This window comes from Pelodiscus sinensis, chromosome 3, assembly GCF_049634645.1.
Source record: "Pelodiscus sinensis isolate JC-2024 chromosome 3, ASM4963464v1, whole genome shotgun sequence".
NCBI classification, from domain to species: Eukaryota; Metazoa; Chordata; order Testudines; family Trionychidae; genus Pelodiscus; species Pelodiscus sinensis.
The window spans coordinates 56,044,155-56,061,080 of NC_134713.1; the positions used below are offsets into that span (position 1 = coordinate 56,044,155).

The 16,926-nt window shown below is 39.4% G+C and overlaps 1 protein-coding gene across 3 annotated transcripts in view; it reads left to right on the forward strand.

The window, feature by feature from the left end:
• HMGN3 (high mobility group nucleosomal binding domain 3) overlaps positions 1-15,155 on the forward strand; it is a 38,307-nt gene extending 23,152 nt beyond the window's left edge. Inside the window, exons 2-7 of one of the 3 annotated variants that reach the window (XM_014577993.3) lie at positions 5,365-5,415; positions 10,497-10,526; positions 11,274-11,321; positions 13,184-13,297; positions 13,415-13,514; positions 13,816-15,155. In XM_014577993.3, coding sequence (XP_014433479.1) covers positions 5,365-5,415; positions 10,497-10,526; positions 11,274-11,321; positions 13,184-13,297; positions 13,415-13,514; positions 13,816-13,829 — 357 coding nt within the window. In that variant the 3' untranslated portion in view covers positions 13,830-15,155. The other 2 variants (XM_075923787.1, XM_075923788.1) reach the window with 2 other exon arrangements.
• The last annotated feature ends 1,771 nt before the right edge of the window (positions 15,156-16,926 follow it).

Sequence of the window (16,926 nt, forward strand, 5' to 3'; positions counted from 1 at the left end):
ATTTTACATATGTTAGATATCATGAAACTGAATAGTGGTGTAATTGCATGAAATCTTTGCTGGCTGCCATCCTCAACGCACGCTGGCCCCACTTCCATGGAGCCCCTTCTGTATCTGAGGCAGCAGCATGGGGTGGCAGGTGGGAGCCGGTCTGCCAGGGAGCCAGTTTTAAAAACCAGTTCCCCGCGCATACTGGCTGCCTGCTGCCCTGCACTGTGGCCTCTGATAGAGGCACTAGTGTGGGGTGGTGGCTGCCCCTGTCTGCAGGTTTCCTAGCTCCCTGTGGACAGAAGCTGAAACATGGCAGTAGCCTATGTCTGCAGGGAGCTTGGACCCCCTGTGAACAGGGGCTACTGCCGCGGACCAGCCTCCATCTGTGGGGAGCTCGGACCTCCCACGGACAGAGGCTGCTTTACGGTGCTGCTCCGCCCTTCCCCCGCCCCCCCCCCCCCCCCCCCCGATGCTGCTGCCTCTGATGCTGGGGGGAAACAGCTATTAAACTCTCTTCCAGTCTTCTGGTACAAAAGTTGGTTTAAATGATAGGTCACAGTTAATAGTTCTGCTCCTGCTTGCCCCTCACTCACTGCCTCTGTAGATGGCAGCAAGGGAGGGGGCAGGTGGGTCCACAGAGCTGACTCCCTCACACTCTCAATTGTTGCCTCTATATCAGAGGCAGCAATGCGGGGGTAGAGGGCCAGACAGATCCGGTGCTCAAGGGGAGCCTATTTAAAGCCAGCACCTCATGGGCACCGGCTTCCGCTCCTTGCTGCCTCTAATACAGCAAGGGGTATCAGAGGCAGCGGGGAGTGGGGGAAGTGTGTGTAGTCAACAAGATTTAACGGATAAGCCCAGGCTTATTGGTTAATCGTGTATGTGGCTACATGTTGACATCCCTAGTGTGTGTACCAGTATTCTGGTTAACCCAGAGATATAAAATGTGTGGCTTTAACTGTTACTTAATTTACAAAACTGTTATTTTAGGGAGAGAACAAACTCTTTGTGTGTTAGTACAGTGCCTAATTTAATGGGCTTGTAGATGCTACTATAACAATAAGAAAAGTCAGCTGAGAAGTCAGTTTTAGAACTGCTGTAGAGGTAGAAAGCTTATCTAGGTTGGAGCACTGCCTGCAGAATGATTTAGTGCTAACAGTATGTGTGGTACTGTACAAGACTTGCAATGCAAGCATCTCTTGTGTGAAGAGTTAGTGTAAGCAAGATAGACATAGCTAGGATGCACTGAAATCCTTAGATGGCATGTAATCACAATGGGAAGTCAAGTGATGTTAGCTCTCTGTGGAAAGGATCAGGGCAAGGTCCTTCAAACTTGTGATGGCTTCCATGGGGAAGCCCATGTGAATCTTGGGATATCCATATCATTCCATGTTGTTTACTGGAAGTTATACTCCTGTTGGGTCTACTTATACCTAAACCTCTTTTCTCTCCTCTTGCCGCTTGCAAGGTAATGCTTCATAAAGCTGTCTTTTTCTGCCTGGCTAACCATGTTGAGAATACCTGGTAAATTCTGAACTTGTGTTGCTTTGGAGAGTAGTTTGGTTTAGATGGGGTTATGACACTGAACCTTTTCTCTCTCCTCCACCCACCACACTTTAAAGCTTATTTGTGTCTACTTTAGCTCATCTATGCTAAAATCAGAGTAGATTGGTCCTAATGTGTAAAAATCTATCCATTTTAGGGTAATAGAGAATAATAAACTACTTAAATTAAAGTACAGGTTGAACCTCTCGAAACTGACCAGCGGCTGACTACAGGAAGCCCGAGGCAGAGTTGCTCTGCCCCAGGCTTCCTAGAATCAGCCGCTGATCAGTTTCAGCAGCAGCTGACTTGGGGACGCCTGGGTTTCTTAAGTTGAATCTGTATGTAAGTCAGAACTGGCATCCAGATTCAGCCGCGGTTGAAACGGATCAGTTTCAGCAGCGGCTGACGCCAGTTCCGACTTACATACGGATTCAACTTAAGAACAAACCTACAGTCCCTATCTTGTACATAACCCGGGGACTGCCTGTACAGAAAGAACATTTTAAGATAGAGATAAAATGGAGCAAGGTTTAAGAAACCTCATCCACACAGCTTTAATGTTTTATCAAGATCACGTACAGTATGATGGGGGCTAATTTGGCTACGACAAATCAGGAAAGAGATCTTGGAGTTATCGTGGATAGTTCTCTGAAAACTTCCACGCAGTATCCAGCGGTGGTCAAAAAGGCATGCTGGGAATTATTAAGAAAGGGATAGAAAATAAGACCCAGAATATCTTACTGCCTCTGTATAAAACTATGGTACGCCCACATCTTGAATACTATGTACAGATGTGGTCTCCTCACCTCAAAGATATTTTGGCCTTGGAAAGGGTTCAGAAAAGGGCAACTAAAATGATGAGGGGTTTGGAATGGGTCTCATATGAGGAGAGGTTAAAGCGACTGGGACTTTTCAGTTTAGAAAAGAGGAGACTGAGGGGGGATATGATAGAGGTATATAAACTCATGAGTGGTGTGGAGAGGGCGGATAAAGAAAAGTTATTTATTAGTTCCCGAAATAGAAGAACTAGAGGACACCAAATGAAATTAATGGGTAGCAGGTTTAAAACTCATAAAAGAAAGTTCTTCACACAGCGTGTAGTCAACCTGTGGAACTCCTTGCCAGAGGAGGGTGTGAAGGCTAGGACTATAATAGAGTTTAAAGAGAAGCTAGATAATTTCATGGAGGTTAGGTCCATAAAAGGCTATTAGCCAGGGGATAAAATGGTGTCCTTGGCCTCTGTTTGTCAGAGGCTGGAGAGGGATGGCAGGAGACAAATCGCTTGATCATTGTCTTCAGTCCACCCTCTCTGGGGCACCTGGTGCTGGCCCCTGTCGGCAGACAAGATACTGAGCTAGATGGACCTTTGGTCTGACCCAGTACGGCTGTTCTTATGTAAGATAAGTCAATATATTCGTTGCAATACTGTTAAAGTTGATACATTATATGGCTTCCAAAGCCAGAGAAAACCATTATAATCACCTAGTTTGACTTTCTATATAATCCAGATCATGGAATTATTTTGGGTAAATTCTTAGATCATATCTTTTTCTAAAAGATGTGATCAGGATTTGAGAATTGTCAGTGATGGAAAATCCACCATGACCCGTGGTAGATTGGTTCAATGGTTAATTACGGTCGCTGTTTAAAAATATATAGCATCTGGAAAGGCTGATTTTTTTTTTTAAGTCTAGTTTCAACTTCGAAACGGACTAGTGTCCATTTCTCTTTTAGATTGAAGAGCCCATTATTAAATATTGGTTTACCTTAACAAAGAGAAGGAGGTTAAAGGCTGAAAACAGTCTTTAAGAAATAGAGCAAGGGACATCTCACTATTTCTGATACAGTACATAGTGGGCCTAATTCTCATTTACACCAAGCCTGAGCTATGTAAAACAGCCTTCATGTAAATGAGAGTCTGCTGCAAATTGCTTATGGTGGGGTGTTGTTGTTTTTGCTTTTGCTTCTGAGTTCTCACCTGAGGAATGGCGCTGACAACTATTTTTGTGATCACCATCCATTATCTGAAAGTCTTGACTCTACCTCAGAACCCTACTGGCGTGGGTAGATGATGGCCATAGTTGCTGAAAGAAATGGCCAAACTTCATTTTAAAAGTTTGATTGTGTGGGTTTTCCTAGCCACTTTGCTCTGTTCTGTGGAGTGCTGCTTAACTTTCTGCTATTTCTCAGTCAGTTAAATTACTGGCCATACTTATTTTTATATGAACTGTTGTTGTGGCACCTTACAATTTCCTGATGGAAAGGGATGTTACAACTGCAAAGTCACATTTATTATCCATCCATACACTGCAAGTAATGGACAAGTTAACAACACCTATAACATCTTCTTATAAACCAGGGATGGGCAAATACTGGCCTGCAGGTTGTGCAAATACTGACCTGCCAGAGTTAGCTCCTGGTGGATCTCCACTGCTATGTTTACCTGCAGAGCTGCAGGTGCTGGTGATTGCAGCTCCCACTGGACACAGATCGGTGTCCCTGGCCAATGGGAGCAGCAGGAAATGGTGTCCCAATCCACTCTACTTCCTTTCACTCCCATTGACTGAGGCCAGTGGGAGCTGCAATTGCCAGTATCTGTGGCCATGCAATTAAATATAACGGCAGCCCACCAGGGACTAACTCTGGCAAACCGCTGTCATATTATTGCCCAGTTGTACTGTAAACACATCATAGTCCAATGATCCTACTGCGTTACAGAAGAAGGCAGCTTTGTATATCGAACTAGCCTGTTTTCCTCTGTGTTTCAAGTATCGTTCGTCTACTCCCTCAATCCCTTCTCAAAATCAGTTTCTTTAGCTTTTCCACTAGTGATCTCAACTTCATTCCTTCCTTTTCTTGCTCTTGTACCTGATCAGAAAACACAAAGAACAATTATGTAAGACTGAACCATCTTTATTTTTTTTAAATGCTCTCCTCAAAGCTGTGTTCTCTTCCACTTCTATAGACCTCTTCTTTTCTGAGTCAACTACTGTTAGTTACTTTTCATTGGATTATCTGCTTAGATTGTAAGCACTTCAAACTTTAAATGAGAGTCCCTGACCTGAAGTGTTTTGGGGTAAGCCCATCAACATAATAGTTAATTGACGCAACAGAGACCTAATTTAACTGTAATTGGGCTTATCATTAAATTTAGTAAGGCCTTCTGTACCTTTTGGATGATGCAGGTAAGGGTAAGCAGGAGGAAACTTGAACTTTGTTGATAGAGGCTAGGAGGGAGATTAAACAATTATCAAAGCTGAATCCAAGGCATAAGAAAATTGAGTTTAACTTTCTCTACGCCTTTCAATATATTGGTGTTTTATGGCTTCACATTGTCCAATTACTAGTGGAGTGTATGTATGGGGGGGAAGTGTTATATTTCCCAAGAGTTCTCAAAATCCCTGCTAGAGCAAACCACAGGGCTTCATTTCAAACCATTATCCTACCAACTGTTGACTAGCTGGTACTCCCGTTGGAGCCTGCAGATGTTCTTTGTTAATTGGCTGGAAGAGTCACTGTGTGTGATGCAAGGTGTTGTCTACTTTCTTGCTGCTAGGAAGCTGATATGGTTGTCTGTAGCAGTCCCAACTTTTGCAGGTCCTGGGTTTCTTGCTTGGGAAATCTAGAGTGAGTTTACTTTTATCATGTTTGGTTTGCAAGTCCTAACTTGTAAGTCTCTCAAACTTGTCTTTTCAAGGGGCATTCACTTATTGTGGCATATAAACACAGGTACCTTTTATTTTAATCCAGGCTTTGTCATTATCCTAATGCTTTTTAAAATAAATGCATAATCAAATAGCTGACTTTATTCAAATTTTTTCTCTCCAGTCTCCAGAGGGTGCTGAGGGCAAGGATGCAGCAAAAATAACTAAACAAGAGGCAAGTATAACTCCTGTATAACTCCTGTTTTTCATCTGTTGTTGTTTTAATTATTTAAATCCCAGTTATACAAGACTAAATAGTAACTGTTTCTTCATAGAGCTCCATTTATGATGAAGGGTTTTCTGGAACTGGTGTTAACCTCATTTGTGGGTACATTTGCAATTTTTTCTTGGTAAAATTCAGTCCGTTGGCACTGGAGAACTAGAGGACAGATTGCTACATGAGGCATTTTCCAGTAGCACTTCAGGCTATGGGAAAGAATCCTGAATCTTTGTGTCATGATAATTTACTTTTTAAATCCAATAAGGAAGTTCAATGCTTTGATTTGAAAAACTGAATAAACATTCAGGTAAATTAACAGTGAATTGCTTCTGATTTTAAAGTTATGAACGTTCTCCAAAGTGCATATTTGATCTGCAAACATGAGTAAGAACATAAATTCTAGGTCTCTAGAAAATGTAAAAATTAGTGAGCCAAGATAAGGAAGATGACTTGAAGATCAGACATGTAGAAAAAAATGATGCAGTAGAAGTGGCAAACCTGTAGCAATATTTAATCATAACCTTCTGAGGGAATAAATGAGCTATTTGGAAAGTAGGAAGAAGTCATGAAACGGGTGTCCTGGCTACTACAAAGATAAAAACCATGTCTTCGTGTGACATTTCCTAGAAGATCAACAAGAGAAGAATATGATTGTGTTATCTGCACAAATTTCTCTATCCCTTCCACACTGTAGGGACACACACCTTTACCCAGCTCCTAGGGCTCAGGGCGCATCTTCCTGCGGGTTTTTCAGGATCTTTAGCCACTGAAAGAGCCTCACACAGTAATATCCTTATCCTCTATTAATTGACAATTCCCAAACAAGCAGAATTGTCATGCTCACCAATCCTGATAAAGGCAGGCAGACTTCCTCTGTTGGCCAGGCAAGGTCAGTCTCTCTGGATCTTAGCTGCTGCATGTCACGGTTGTGCAGGAGAGTCCTGGCAGCTCTTATCTTAGGCTGGGTCTTGGAGGTAAGTTGTTCTTCTTGGTGTTCCTTGTCTCCCTTTGATTTTTTTTCCAGCCTTTTGCTTCCTTCCTTCAGCTTTTGTTACTTCCAATCTTCTTCTTCTTGGACCTCAGTTTATATAATGAAACCTGAGTCTTGATTAGCTATACCGTAACCAATTATTTTAGTATCATTTTACTAACCAATCATAACAAAATGACCTAACCAATCATATCCCACCACCTTAATTGATTTACACCTAACAAAATTAATTATACAACAGACTGAAACCGTTACAGATCAGACAGAAGTTTGATCACACAGTCAAATAATAGGAAAGTGTAATGACAATGATCATAGAATGAGGATTCTACAACATTCTCTATTGATAAACAGTTTCTTGCCAGACAGAATGGTGTGACTTAAGTTTTCTTTACCCATCTTGAGAACTGTTTCTTTATCTGGTGACAGTGGGGGAGCTATCAGGCCAAAGTCCCCTCCTCATAGCCTGGTGTGACACTCACATTCCATCTAAATTGTATTAAAAAGTATGTGACTCCAGGCCTTACAGTTAATGGCTGCTGCTTTTCAGTCTAGCTGCAGAAGGTGGCTTTGGTTCAGGCTTATCACAGGCCTTCCAACATGTCTACAGAAAAGTCATATTGTTACAATTGCACAAATTGGTACAGCTGAGAATTTTATATAGTTTCTATTGTACCTTATAAAATATTGTTACTATAAAAGCAGGTTAAAAGAATGTCTTAGGCAAGTATTAAACTTTTAATGTGACTGAGTTTGCATAAAATAATACAGATTCTTCTCCTCTATCAATGTTTAGATAGTGTTTCCTCAAACTAAAATCATTTTGAAGGAGAACAGTCTTAAGAGTCTCCCCTCTTCTGCCCCATTCCCGCCAAGAGATTTGACAGACATCACCGATGTCCTCTGGATACCAATATAAAGAATGAACATTTCCTGCTTCTAACTAGAAGCTTGCAGAAGCCTTGAAGGTTCCTAAATTCTTTCAAAAGAGCCTGTTCGGTCTCCAACACAAGAACACCCTTCATGGACAAAAATAGATGTAATGGCTTTGTACACAAGGGCATTACAGCACTATGTACTTAACTTCTGTTACCTACAAGAACTGAACTGCAATCAGATATCCTGTTTCATCTAGAAGCTATGCTAAGAGATTTAAACAACCTATCTTCTGAACTCAGGGATTTTACAGATTTGTGTTTAACACACTATTCTCCTGATGTCCTTGCAAACAAGTGAAGCAGACCAATGAGTAAAACCCTCTACTACATAAAAAAGCCATTGTAGTTTGTGTGTGTGTGTGTGTGTGTGTGTGTGTGTATAAAACAATTTAAAAAAATATTGTATTTGCATACATATAAAATACAGTATTTAAAAAGCATTGTTCTCTAGATGAGCGCGGTCTTATCTCTACTTTCTAAAGTTTATAGTTGGCATGCTAGGGAGCTATGGGATATAAACATGGATTTAACCTGGAACTTGGGGTACAGGGTATCCATAATTCTGTGCTTAAAAATTAATTGAAATCCTGTCTTTTTAGACTGTTCAGCAGTGTTGCTGTTCAAACTGAGGGGTAGCCGTGTTAGTCTGAATCTTCAAAAGCAGTGAGGAGTCCTGTGTCATTTTATAGACTAACCGAAGTGTTGGATCATAACCTTTGTGGGCAAAGATCCACTTTGTCCGATGCATGTAGTAGAAATTTCCAGAGGCAGGTATAAATATGCAGGCCAGAATCAGGCTGGAGTTGATTAGGTGGATCCGATCAGGGAGGATGAGGCCCACTTCTAGTAGCTGATCTGGAGGTGTGAATATTAAGAGAGGAGAAGCTGTTTTTGTAGTTAGCTAGCCATTCACAGTCTTTGTTTAATCCTGAGTTGATTGTGTCAAACTTGAAGATGAACTGTAGCTCAGCAGTTTCTCTTTGAAGTCTGGTCCTGAAGTTTTTTTGCTGCAGGATGGCTACCTTTAGATCTGCAATTGTGTGTCCAGGGAGACTGAAGTATTCCCCTACAGATTTTTGTATGTTGCCATTCCTAATATCTGATTTGTGTCCATTTAATCTTTTACATAGGGACTGTCCAGTTTGGAGCCCTACTCACTGCTGTAGAGGCTTTTAAGCCATCTCCCTCTAGCACCGGCTCCTGCCTGCTCCCTGGTCCCCGCTGCCTCTGTAGGAGGCAGTGGGGGTGGGTAGATGGGTCCATGGAGCCAGCATGCACAGGGAGCCTGCTTGAAAGTTGGCTTCCCGTGGGTATTGTCTCCAGCCTGTGCCACTCACTCACCACACTGCTGCCTCTCTATCAAAGGCAGTAGGGTGGGGGTGGGAAACCTGCTTAAAGCCAGCTCCTCATGGGCACTAACTCCTACTTTCCCCGTGCCCCGCCCCCCCTTGCTGCCTCTGATACAGAAGTGTGCTGCTTAACCCCAGTGCTGGCTCAACTGCAAACAGGACAATCAGCTGAACTGAGCAATGCCTGGGGTTTTCTGTGAAACTGTTTTGGACAATCATTAAAAGTAAGCAGCATGTGTGTTGCTTCAATATCTCCATTTCCCTGACAGAGGCTGATACAGAGGTAGCAAGGGTCAGGGAGTGAGTGCATGTAGTTGATAAGATTAACCAGTAAGCCAGTGCTTATTGGTTAATCATGTACTGAACTACACGTTCACATCCCTAGCTCTAGGACATTCTGGGCAGCCGCCATGCGTTGGAGCTCTGAGACCCACCAGGCATCACCACTGCCATGTGCCGGGCGGCTTTGTCGTCGGCTTGCTGCAGGCACCCACTGTCCTGCTGGTTGTTCAGGGGTCCATGCTGCTGGCCCTCCACCGGGATTCTCTAGTCCTGCAACTTCTGTGCTGGACCAGAGGATCCCAGGTAAGAGAGTTTCAACCTGTACAAAATTGGAACCAGATTTATTTTTTTTCCACCAAGCCAAAGCCCTGGCCAAATTGAAACAGTACAAATAAAACTGAGTCAGGAACTAGTTATAATATGGTTTTGTCCTGGCCCTGTTACAACTCAGTTCTGGTTTTTAGTATACACAAGCTCTCTAGTCAGGCTCTGTAACCAGCTTCATTAACTCACTGACCATTGTAATACATTCGGGGCCTGAGAGTGGAGAACAAGGTAACAACATGTTTTTAAATATTTCCCTGGGTAGCATAGGTTGGGGGAGCCCGTGCTTCCCCAAAGAGCCAGGTGTTCTCTGCAGAAGGGGTGGAGCTGGGGTCTAGCCTCCCCCAGACAGCAGTTCACATGCCTCCCAGGAGTATTTCCCAAACTTTCTCATCTTCCGCACTTGACTTAAGAAAAAAGCAGACACATGGAATTCATTTGTGGGTGGGGTAGAGAGATCAAATCTTTAACTACCCTGCCCCAATAGTTTTCTTTTAAGTGCAAAAGCTGTCAAATGTCTATCCTTTGATCCTGTAACTGGCTCTGTGCAGGTGCACTCCTGTACCTACATGGTATCTGTTGTAGGATTGGCCCTTACTTTACATTTTTAAAATATCAATAATATAGAATAGACACAACCACCTTAACTTGCATTTGTTGGAAAATAATTTTTACAGAGTGTTTAAAAGTAAGAAAGATTAAAGAAACACTCTTTTTCCTCAGTATTTTCAGTTCACTTGCTTTGTGCTTTTGATAGTCTTCTGTAGAAACAGTTTCACTATTTCCTTTGTGTAGTCAGTTTTTCTCCCGTTTGCATAGGCCTTTCACACAGCAACAAGGGTGAGATAAACACTTATAAAATAGGACACTGTAAAACTGCACCTGCTCTCAAATCTATCAGCATTTGTAGTTACTGAAACTTCTGAACTCATTTAAAAAAAAAAAGGCAACAGAAGATGAAGTTTACCATGTCTCTTCAAAACTTGAAAAATACAGTGGCGGCAGCACCCTTCATGTGTATTTACAACTAAGGAATTTTGTTGTCTTAGTGATATAATTTTAGTTAACACCAAAAGAATGAGTGACATGTTTTGTCTTGGTTTGAATATGATCTGCTGAAAGCCTACAAATATTTTCCCCTCCTTTTTATAGCCCACAAGACGATCCGCAAGATTGTCAGCTGTAAGTATTCCTATGTGCTCTTCCTAGGCATGTATTTTCTCATTCCAGGCAAACAGGTCATCATATTTTGTTTGATTCGTTTATTTTGAAAAGCATTAAAGCTCTCTGGAGGGAAGGGTGTTTAGTTTAATATAACAAAAGACAAACATTCTCCTAAAGAGAACTTTGTTCTTTTTCTCTCACTGGTATGCCTGTTGTACACAAAATATGACTTGGCACTTCTGGAAGCTCTATCTCCTGATAGGTCAACAGATGCTGATTGTGAAGATGCAACTTCCTCTGTGAAAGACTGGGGGCCACTGTAGTAGGGCTTTATTTGATACTTCTGATACTTTTTGATTACTTTTCTTTAAGTGTAAGTAGAACAAGTGGGAGGAGGAAATTTCCCTTTTTCTTTCTGTAAATTTGCTAAACTACAGGTGTTCATATATTTTAATAATAGCCCACTTCAGAAGTAATGGAGGAGGAAGAACCTTTTAGCAATGTCATATTAGACTACAGGAGATGGTGGGCTTCTGTGGTGGAATTCTCCACATTCCCTGTTAAACTCTTAAAATGACTCCAAATTTACTTTCGCTCTAGCATGTAGTGAGGCAGTAAATACAGACTAGTCTGTGGTGTCAGTTGAGGTACATGAAACTTTTCTGGTCTTTTAAGAGGTGCATTCTAGGATGCAAGGGAAAAGGTGTGCTTGAGAGGCTGGTAGTGAATTATCTAATATATTGTATAATTGCAAATATTTTATAGAAACCTGCTCCACCAAAACCTGAACCCAAACCAAGGAAAACTACAAAGGTAAAATTCTTCTAATTTAAATTGCAGTAACCAAATAATCATGCACTTTTAGTTTTTGTATTGTATATTTAATTTTACTTGTTTCAGATTCCATGAACAACTTCAGAAGCAGACACATTTTTTTCATGTTTTATCTTTAAAAGCAAAACACACATGCTACTGTCCTACTTAAAATGTCTTGCTGTTGGTTTGCAGTGCATACACTTGCTTCCTAAGCAGAGCTATTCACAGTAGCAACATCTCTTCCTTTTCCCAGAGTTGGAGTCCTTTCCTGGATTTGCAGGATTGCTCAAAGTAGCTGCACTATCAACCTGGGATCTAGCAGTTCTCACATTAATGTGTCATCTTATTCTGCACTCCCCCCACGCTCTTCCCCCTTCCCTTCCCCTCCCCTGCCCCGACTAAATGGACAGCATTGCAGCCATTAGTAAGATGCTCTTGTCTTACACCTATTTCTCTTATGAAAATGTAGCTAATGCTAAGGATGCTGATTTATAAATAAAGGTAGAATTAAAGGTACAGCAAAATGAAGTGGTGTTGACTTTCTAGGCCAATATAGTCAAAATACAAGTCCTATGTAAGGTATATAGGTCAGAAGTTTCAGACTCTACTACGAGAAGTTCTAGAAAAGTATTTCAGAAAACAGACTTATTGGAGCCTAAGGAAGATGCAAAATAAGAACAATTGTACCAGAAAAAGCATGTTGGATGTGGAGGAGTGTTTTAGCCCCCCTCAGTATTTCCTTCTATATTTCTGATAGACAAATATTAGAACCTTAATTAAAAAGTCATATACTAGATCTTCTGTGACTTGGGACATTTTGGGTGTAAACTATCATACCTGAGACTACTGGCAAAATAATGTTAAGATTATCCTGTTCTCTTGAAATGGGATTGTTATAAATTGGGGAAACAGGCTTCTATAAAAAAGGAGGGAGGGACTTATTAAAGAAAGGAATGTAGTAGGTTTTATCTTTTTCAGTACAAGTAATGAAAATGTAACTTTGGTGTATGTCCTTCACAAAAGGACGTATATATTTGAGGCATATTTCCAGCACTTTATTCTTTAATGAGAATTTTTTATGATGGGTTTTTTTTAATAACCACCTGTTTTCCCCAAACTGTAATTTGATTACATTTGAGGACTGGATTAAATTTGGTCTTGATAGATTTGGGCAACTCTTACACAAAATGAGCAAATTTATACTTTGATGAACTAACAAGAAATTTCTGATTAACATTATATTGTAAGTAATTTCACATCTTAGCTTTAAACACTAAAAATTATAACAGCATTTACAAAACTGAAATACTTACCTGTCTCTCTATGTGAAGACTTATCTAGAATGTATAAATTCTTGCTACAAGATTAACACATAGAAAATAGTTAGCATGTAATAAATGGAAGGAAGTTGGATCCTAATACACCATTTGACAGTTAATAGTTTATTCTTTTTTGTGGGAAGCACAAAGCATCTCCTCCTAAATGTTTATCAGGATTCATCTCAATATCCAATGCCAAATCCTCAGCCTTACCTTTGTAACCCCATAAAGTCTTTATAAAATTGGGTCGCTAAGCACAGGCTTCTGCTGGCATTGTAAGACTCGCCAGGTACTCCTAAGTGAAATAATAAAGTACTGTTAAATTTTCAATTGATGGCAGCAGTTGCAGGAGAGGTATATAACCCTCTGCTTTGTCACTTGTGAGTAAATGCATTCCAGATCTTCTTCAGTGAGGTAGCTGACATTTTTGTACTAATGTGTTGTATGCAACTTACTCAGATAGTAGATCATAATTCATAGATAGTCGCAAGTATCCTTCATCTTCTAATACATGCTTTCTCTATTTTGGTCCTTTATCAGAAGGAACCTGGAACAAAGGCTAACAAAGGTGCTAAAGGGAAGAAGGATGAAAAACAAGATGCTGCAAAGGAAGGTACTACACCATCTGAAAATGGTGAAAATAAAGCTGAAGAGGTACTTTCCACACAGACCTCCCACTGAGTGCATCAGTGTTTTTTAAATTATTCAATCTTTCAGCCATTGATAGCATGTTCATAATGTTTCTTTTTATTGCCCATAATGTTATTGCAGATTCGCATCTCTCGTTCAACTGTTAGTGTTTCAACATCAAGAGGTGCCCCACCCAGCACACTGTCAGTTAAAGGGCAGATTGAAACAGTGAAAGTTAAGGGTACGGTAGAGCATTCTGCATGTGTGCAGTGAATAGAAACAGATAGTAGTGTGGTGCTTTTCATTATGAACAATGGAAGCTGGCAGGTAAGGCTTCTATGGCTTTTGAAAAGCAAGGACCAATAAATGAAGATAAGTGTGTGTGTACTGTTGTGTCTGTAAACATTATAATAGTTTGAAATTGAGTGGTTGCAAATAATGCATCAAAGGAGAAGGTACTAGTGTGGGGACTTTTTTTTTTTACATGTGGAGCTGTTACTTATTATAGTAATTGTTTTTTTTTTTTCCCTTCCCCTTCACAGGCACAGAGAACTGAATCTCTAGGTGACAAGAGCGAATGAATTGTCATGAAAATTTTGGGTTGATTTTATGTACCTCTTGGACAACTTTTAAAAGATATTTTTATCAAGTATTTTGTAAATGCTAATTTTTTTAGGACAATAATAGTTAACATATTAAACTGTATATGAACATATCCCTTCTCATAACCATGCTTTTAGAAATTCTCATTGCTGCCAAGTAATATAAACATCAACTTAGCATTGCAAGGTGTGTGTCAAATTGGATCAGCATTCCATACACTTGCTTTAAAAAATTAAGTCTTGTGCATATGGTGGTGGTTTTTATTGTGCGTATTTGAATTTTTCATGCAGTTTTTCTAGAGCAATAATCAGTGGTGCTTTTGTACTTAGGGTTTATGTGATTTTAATGAAACATGGATAGCTGTGGCCACCTGCTGACTATTTTGGGTTCTATTAATGGATTAAAATAAAAGGTCTCCTTGCCTGCAAATCTACAGCGTCCTAATGTTTTCTCTAAATCAGAGGAATGCCGGACTCATTTTTTAACTATTGTGTGGAAGACTAAATGGTTTAGCAACTATTGTGTTCTGCATGCACTAAGTTTCTGATGCTTTTTTGCTGGTCTCCGATAAAAATATTTAAATGTCCACATGAGAGTAGCAGGTCAAGATTTTCAGTGGTCCACATATTAATGGCCTTTTCAATATTAACTAGTGTATTTGTATTTACTATCACAGTTGAATAGACTTTGTATTACTGTACCAGTATAACACAAAGTAAAATACCAAAACAGAATGAATTGCTTGACTGATACAAATGTACAGTAATTGAAAGGCATTCAGGAGCAGTTTTGCTTCCTCTTTCTCTGCCCCCCACTTGATCTAATACAAAGATTTTTTTTTTTTATTTTCAGCAGCTTAGTACATGGAGCCATTGTTTCTACCTACAGCCCACATTTAATATAAAATAGTAATTGCTATTCTGCTTCAGCAGACAGTTGTAAATGTATTGCAATTGCTGTTAAACAGCACTATACCTAGTATGTGGTAGAAATGGAACAATTAAAATATTTTTGAGGGGCTTGTGGTGGCAGTAAATTAGCTAATGATTTTTAGTACCTATACATTACACCTCTTCAGCTCATTATAAGCGCCTTTGATAGCTTTTTCTTTACTCTCTTCTGGAACACTAGTATTTTTATTGTTGTTTGTGGGGATGGGAAAGTGAGAGAGAAATGTTCTCTATTCAGTAACATTTATTTGTGTTGCTCAAGTGGTGGCCATTATGTCTGAGGATAGTTTTGCTTGTTTCGGTCAATAAATAAATACTGTATTGCTTAACCTTAGTGTCTTATTTATTATTTAGGAAACAAATTATCTGCAGTATCCTTGTCTTAACTTTTTTAACCCCTACCTCTCACTCCATTATAGTACATTTCTGCTTCTTTGTTATATTTACATATACATGATCGTGATTGTGGCCTTGGGTACTACCATTAATATTTCTACTGTGCTAAGCCCTGTGCAATAGTATATTGAGTTGCTGTCCTAACACCAAGGATCTTATCAAAGAAAGAATTTACATTTATGGAAATAAGTTGAGTAATCCATTGGAGAGGATACAATAAAGATGATAATCCAATTAGAAGGGAAGTAGCTATTCCTCCTCAGAATGATGCCTGTACAACACTCTATGATTTTCTTCCTAAAGATGGATCCCGTTAAACTGGGTCATTTTATAAATGGTAACTGAGATGGAGCTTAAGTGACTTGGTCAGTGTCACAGTCTGTGGCAGAACTGGGGTACAAATCCCAATCTCCCACTGTGGCTGTTTAATAAAATCATCCATTTGCTTAGAAAATTCCACACAGAAGAACTTCCATGTAATTCTAAATCCATAAAATTCTAGTTTATTGACTTAAGTTTTCTGATTTTCAGGAAAAGTGAGATATTTCTGTACGGGGAGTGAGTTTGTTTGTTTGTTTTTAATCTTCAATCACTGACACCCTAGGGTAACAGTTTCAAAGCACTTCATGAGATTTCAGGGCCCTTTTTTTTTTTTTTTACCTTCAGATTGCTGGCACTTTCCATGCCTCTAACCAAACAAGTGCTTTCAAACTCATCTGGAGACAACTGGTGTCCTGCATATCACCTCCCAGTTATTTGGAGCTAGTTCTAAAATAGCTTTTGCTATGAAATTATAATTTAAAGGTGCCAGATGTCTTAGAGTTCATGGTAGGCTAAGTTTTTTGAAAAAAATTAGTTCAGTAGTTTTGAAGTTTACATTTATCAAGCTCAGACTTTTTTACAAGTAGTCGTTTACACTGATTCAAAGTTAGTGAGGTTCAAAAAACTTAGATTCTCTCCCCATGTGACTTCTTCAGAATCTGTCACTGATTTAAAATAACCCAATTTGGAAGTCTGCAGGTACTTACTGTAGCAGGTTACATAAAACCTTCAGTTTATTTTAGATATTTTATTTAAAAAATCCTTTATTATAAAAAGACCGTGTGTTAAGGTATAAGCACAACAGAGCTGAGGTTGAACTTTCAACCTTAAATGTTGATTTCTTAATCTAACAGTTGCATTCATGATAGTTTTATTCTATATTAATTTAAAAATATTCTGTTGATTGTAAATAAAATGTTCATATATTAATAAAATCTCATTGTTATAACTCTCCTTAGTAAGTAGTCAGCCCATTTTATCCACTGCTTACAATCTATTTAAAATCTGCTGCTCATTTAATTGACTGCAGTGACTCTTCCATGTTATCTGTCAATTCAGTTATATTGGTTACAACTGAATATGAGATTCAGATGGAAAATCCTATTGCTGCCATTTTAAGGCTCTTCAAGCACTAATCACCAATATATTTGCAATTATTTCTATTCTGTTGTGCAGCATTATGGTATTTAAAAATTGTCTCATTTGCTTTTTGCACAGGTTTGTAAACTTAGGAATTTTTGCACCTAATTGCGAAATATTTTTCATGTCACAGTTAACTTTGTTTTGATTTTTGCAATTTAAAGTATACTTTTAAATTTGATAGCTAAGTTGCAATAATCATGAAAGCTAAGTTGCAGTAGAAGTCAAATATAATGCAAAAAA